Consider the following 6,042-nt stretch of genomic DNA (forward strand, 5'->3'; position numbering starts at 1 on the left):
TTTTGAAGAATATAAAATTATTTTTAAAAATTATTGTCAAACAAGACCTAAGATACTAAATTATTCAATTTTTCAAAACCCTTTACGTTTTGTTAATATAATGGGGGAGTTAATATTAATTTCAATGGCTATAAATTTATTTTGTAGCCTATAAGAAGTTTTTATTTCCTACTAATTCTAGAAGATAATATACATGAAATGGAGTCAAAGCCAAACCAGCTCATGGGCCCTCGCATTAGGAAAGACCTTCAAATCATGATTTTGCAAAAACCAACCATAAGAATCTATCCTTATTTGACCTAAAACCTAATGAATCAAATATAGATATATAAAAGTAAAATTAGGTGAAAAGCTTTTTGACATTGAACACAACCATGAAATTAAAAGCAAATGAGAAAATTAAACATTTTTCCTTGGAAACATTTCTTTATTTCAAGGTTTTGCAGCAGCAGACAACCCACTAATTGTTGCGGCTCTGTGAAAGAGAGAGAGATGCGGTTTGTAATGGAGATGGAACCAGTGATACCACTACTGCCACTGTCTCTGATGATCTCCCCATGATCCATGCTTCAGCTTCTGCTCCTCCCCCCACTGGTATGCTCCATATATGAGTATAGATACAGTGCAGAACGGAAAAATGTTGTTTTTGTTCCCATTTTAGCTCTGCCCTTTGCTTCTGTTCTGTCTGCTACGCATGAAATTTCTGCATAATTGGTCAGATCCTATTCATTTTCATGTTTTTGGTCCAAAAGGGTGATCTGGGTCGCTATTTGTTCTTTGATTTGAGTTGTGGAACATGGTGCTTTGAATGGTAGGTGTCCCAAAACGACGTCGTTTCTGGGATGCCCTTTTCCTTAAAATGGAAGATTCTTACGCTGACTCCTTTTTGGTCATTTGGGTTGCTGAGAAGATGTTGGAAAACCAAAGAAATTCAAATGTTTTGTTTTGTCTTTTCGCTTTTTTCTCAGCAGTCAAACAGAGGGTCTTGGTGAATCTTTCTGGGTTTGCTCTCTCATCTGTGATATTGATGCTTAGTGAAGAGCTTGGGCCTGTTTCCTTTGTTGATGCCTTTGACTTGAGCTGGTTTTGGTGACTCTGATCTATCCCATTTGGGTTTAATCTCATGTCAAGCTTGACTCCTTTGTATTTTCTGAAGTTTGAGTTACTGTTTTTGGATCCTCTGATCTTGGGTATGATTTGTTTCTCTTTTATGATTTCAAACATCTCGCCTTTCCTATTGCAGTAATCATTAATGTGTTAGTCTTTTTAATCTTTATGCTTTTTCCCAATTTATATGCATTCACATCTTTGTATAGAAGTTTTAGTCAGAATGGGTAATTTTGGTTTGCAGATCCTATTATAGAATGTTGGTTCAATATATTTTATATCATATTAATCAGCTTCATCATCACATAAATGTCCTCAAAATTGGCCTTAAATTTTGAAAATCATGCGAGTTTTTTCCCTTTTCATCCATTTTGTGAAATCATGAGCTTGGGTTAACAAATTTGAACTTGATCTTCATTTGAAGTTATGGGGTTTGGTTCTTATGTCATGGGTTTCAGTTCAACTGGGAATCCACATTTTATTTTTAGCTGATGTGTAACCCTAGAATTGTATCTAGAATTAATTTCTTCCTAGACAGTAATCCGTTTATTAGATGCTAGTTGCGAGTGGGTGAAGACCAAGTTCCTGCTCCTGGAAAGGTCTGAACCTGGGTCTGTACAGATAATGGCATTTAATGGAAATCACATCAAGCATTACATTAGTCCCTTCTCAAGCTTTTCGCGTGTTATCATTTCATGGAGTGTTACTATCATCTTCTACATGTAACCTTGATTCTCTGGTCCCCTGTTCTGTTTGTTCTTGTGGGTGGATACAGGTGTATGTCGAGATTTTTGTGATGCTTGCTTCTTGGTATGGCTTTTTTTTGTAGTTTCTAACGGTCTCGTGTTTATTCCCTAGGCCTACTTTGAAAATTGCATCAGTATAGATACAATTGGCGTCTCTCGGTGCTTTCTTGTGCGTCACTTAAAGAAGCCTGATGGGTTCCAGAATCCCTTCTCATCAGCTCAGCAATGGCCTTTATGTATCAGGCCGGCCCGAGCAGCAAAAGGAAAGGATGCCCACAATGAGCTCAACTGCAATGCCCTATACTGGCGGCGATATCAAGAAGTCAGGGGAACTGGCGAAAATGTTTGATATCCAAATGGAAGGCTCCAAGACTAGGAAATCTGGACCTCTAAACAGTGCTCCTTCAAGGACTGGATCTTTTGGAGGTGCTGCTTCGCATTCTGGACCGATCACATCTAATGCTGCAGCTCGGGCTGTCTATACCAATTCAGGTCCTGTTTCTTCTGCAGGAATATCTGGTTCAGCTTCAGTGAAGAGGTCAAATTCTGGACCACTGAATAGACAAGGAGATCCTGCGAAGAAGTCATCCGGCCCTCAATCTGGTGGAGGGACACCAGCTGCCCGCCAGAATTCGGGTCCTCTTCTCCCTACAACAGGTCTGATCACATCCGGGCCCATCTCTTCCGGTCCATTGAATTCCTCTGGAGCCCCACGGAAGGTATCTGGTCCTCAGGACTCCATGGGATCACTCAAAACACACAGCATCTCCATTGCTCACAACCCTGCTGTGACTACACTTAGCCAAGATGATGATTTCTCCTTCAAGAGGAACTTTCCAAAGCTGATACTGTGGTCAATTATTCTGATATTTGTGATGGGTTTCATCGCTGGTGGATTTATTCTTGGAGCAGTCCATAACGCCATTCTCCTTGTTGTTGTCGTGGTTCTATTTGGCATCGTTGTTGCATTATTCACTTGGAATACTTGTTGGGGAAGGAGAGCTACAATTGGTTTCATTTCTCGTTACCCAGATTCTGAGCTAAGAACCGCGAAAGACGGGCAATATGTGAAGGTCTCTGGGGTATGTAACTTATTCATTTCCGATCTGATGTCTATATATCTTTATCTGCTAATGCTTCATTGGTACTTGAAAACGGTTTTAACTTGATTGCTTTTTCTAGTTTCTGTGTCCTTATCTTTTAGTTTCCTTAAAATTGAATGAGTTTCATCTGTGTATATGCGACAAAATAAACTTTTTGGTTTGGAGCAAACTGAAAGGAGAGTAATGACAAGTGTATAGAAAGAGAGTGAACCTAGGACTAGAAAGACAAGGACTACTTAACACACACATGGTGCCTCGTAGCACAGAGGTTGGCTTCTCCATTCCACAATAAAATATTCAATGATCCGATAATATGACAATTTAATGGCCAATCCTATAAATGCAAAGATTCAACATCATATATGTTAACTTTATATGATGCTAGTGATCATTTTTAATTTTTCTTTTGACACCAGTATCTTTCGTACATGCACATGCATTCACACACAACTGTTTCTTTATATACAATTTATATATTCAATATGGGCTGATCAATTGGTTGGTGTTCCTCTTGTAGAGGTACTTTTGTTTATTGTTTACTTGCTTACTTACATATGCTTTAAATAAAATTTTATGACAAGATTGTTAAGTAATTATGGGTTTGATTCTTGAAGGTGGTCACATGTGGAAATGTCCCTCTTGAGTCATCTTTCCAAAAAGCTCCTAGATGTGTTTATACATCGACAAGTTTATATGAATATCGAGGATGGGATTCAAAAGCTGCCAACCCTACTCATCGCCGTTTTACATGGGGACTCAGATCACTAGAGGTGAGCCCTAAAATACTAACTTCAAATATTGGGATAAATAATTATCTTATCCTTGACATTTTAAAAAGTAATCTTGTCCTTGAGCTCTTGAATTTCACACCATTGATTGAACCCTCCTTTTATGTTGTTTTGCAGAGTCATGTGGTTGACTTCTACATCTCTGACTTTCAGTCTGGTTTGAGAGCATTGGTTAAGACTGGCTATGGTGCAAGGGTGACCCCTTATGTTGATGACTCTTTTGTCGTTGATGTCAATGCAGAGAACAAAGAGTTGTCTCCAGAATTCATCAGGTGGCTGGGAGAGAGGAACCTTTCATCTGACGATCGTATGATGCTATTGAAAGAAGGGTAAAAATACTCTTTTATTGAAGATTCAACTTCATGTAACTTGTTAGCTTATTCCAATGAGAAATACTTGGGGCCTATTTGGAAATTGTTCTTGAAATAATATTCTCTCCTTGAAAACACATTTAACTTTTGACGAAAAACAGTTTTTTGATAATTTGGTCTAAAAACATGTTTTTTAAAACAAATTTCAGGTGCTTTCAGTTGTTTTTCCGTAAAATGTTCTGAGCAATAATTAGAAATATGGAAAATACTTTGAGAACTTGTGTATAGTACATAAGTATACAGTACCTTCATAGAGTAAGCTGAGAAAACCGTCTTCATATTTAAGTTTCCAAATAAAATTTTGTTTTTAAAAACAATTAAAACTATTTGTAAGAACCATTTTCAAAAACTACTTTTTAAGAACTGTCTTTGAAACCATTCCCAGGCAGGCCCTTGGTATTTCTTTTATGCGTTCAGTGTATATAATCCATGTTTACATGATCGAGATACATTCATTTTTGCATCCAGGATTAGTATGAGTTATACTCCTGTCTCTAAGATGGGTTTATAGGGTTGAAGCATACTCTGCATGCTGCACTAGCAGTGAAGCCTTGTGTCACAACCACACAGCTTGTAGTTTTAAGCCAATTTTTCAGTACCTATGAACCTTCTAAAACTGCGATTGGTGTCTATGCAGGTACGTCAAAGAAGGAAGCACGGTGAGTGTAATGGGAGTAGTTCAGAGGAACGAAAATGTTCTTATGATTGTCCCTCCACCCGAGCCATTCACAACAGGATGCCAATGGACCAAATGCATCTTCCCTGCCAGCCTGGAGGGTATAGTTCTGAGATGCGAAGATACATCAAAGATCGATGTTATACCAGTCTAGTACCACACCCAACATGAACTTCTCCTTCAAGTGTTGCCAGATTGATAAGTATTAGTGATGTTCTTCATAGATTTAAGATAATGGTAATGGTGTTCTTTTCCTTAATGTATAGTTTTTTGGGTTCACCTTCTTATTTTCCTCCAATTTGGTGTTTTTGTCCCTGGGGCTTGACAGCTTTTGTAATGGGGTTGGCTTGATGCAGTGGGGATTCCACTTGTTTGGGTAGATTGTGTTATGTTTGGAAAGAAAGAAAAAAAAGAAGTCCAAGATATTGAGTATATCGTCTTGTTCCCTCCTTGGCATGCTGAAACCTTCGTCCATTCTGGTTATTGGTTCATTGCTGGAAATTATGTTCATCTTGCAGGTAGTTAGAATTGTTGCCCAGAATGCATTCAGCATATCCCATGCTAAAATTCAATGATTCTTGCAGATAGACCCTTCAGGAGCCTCCATTGTTGACTCTTACTGAGATTTTTTCTTGTTTTTAGGTACAACACATTTGTCAACATCTCAATTATTTTTCCTTTGACAGTTGCATCTTCCTACAGACACATGAAATAAATATTTTTGAAACCAATAATTTTGCATCTAAGATTTGCTTAAGATCTCTCTATCAACAGGACATATATATTTTTAATTTTGTCACATCCAGAGAAATAATAGGGTCGATTTGGTAAGTGCCTTTTTAGAATAGTTTTTTGTTCTTTTAAACAAAAAATACTAAAAATATGTTTGACAATAAAAAATTATTTTCTATTCTTAAGAAAGAATGATGTTTTCAAATAACATCTTTTAGTTGTGTTTTTTTTTTCCACTTATTTTTTAAGAATTATTTTAAGAAATAATTGTACAAATATATAGAATGATTAAAAAAATATTATATATAAAAATTATTTTTAAAAATATTAATATGGGTTAAAAACATTTTAAATTTTTAAATAGACTTCTGTTCATGAAAGTTAAAGAACAATTATTTTTCAAAATTATTTTTAAAAATAATTATCAAATAGACCTTAATTTTCATTCATAACAAACAACTTTCATTAAATATAAATTTTTTACACTTATTTTATTTCCTAAAGTATCCCTAACCATTT

General features: G+C 36.4%; 1 protein-coding gene across 2 annotated transcripts; it reads left to right on the top strand.

Annotated features, from left to right (window-relative positions):
* Window positions 1-312: 312 nt before the first annotated feature.
* LOC117922702 (uncharacterized membrane protein At1g16860-like) lies at window positions 313-5,292 on the top strand. 2 transcript variants are annotated; one of them, XM_034840888.1, is made up of 5 exons: window positions 313-594; window positions 1,966-2,935; window positions 3,571-3,726; window positions 3,862-4,073; window positions 4,753-5,292. In XM_034840888.1, the coding sequence occupies exons 2-5, from the start codon at window positions 2,045-2,047 to the stop codon at window positions 4,943-4,945; spliced, it is 1,452 nt and encodes a 483-aa protein (XP_034696779.1). In that variant the 5' UTR covers window positions 313-594; window positions 1,966-2,044; the 3' UTR covers window positions 4,946-5,292. The 2 variants fall into 2 exon arrangements, with proteins under 2 accessions (XP_034696779.1, XP_034696780.1); XM_034840889.1 differs by lacking the exon at window positions 313-594 and adding an exon at window positions 620-1,190.
* Window positions 5,293-6,042: the final 750 nt, after the last annotated feature.

This window comes from Vitis riparia, chromosome 9 (assembly GCF_004353265.1).
Source record: "Vitis riparia cultivar Riparia Gloire de Montpellier isolate 1030 chromosome 9, EGFV_Vit.rip_1.0, whole genome shotgun sequence".
NCBI classification, from domain to species: Eukaryota; Viridiplantae; Streptophyta; class Magnoliopsida; order Vitales; family Vitaceae; genus Vitis; species Vitis riparia.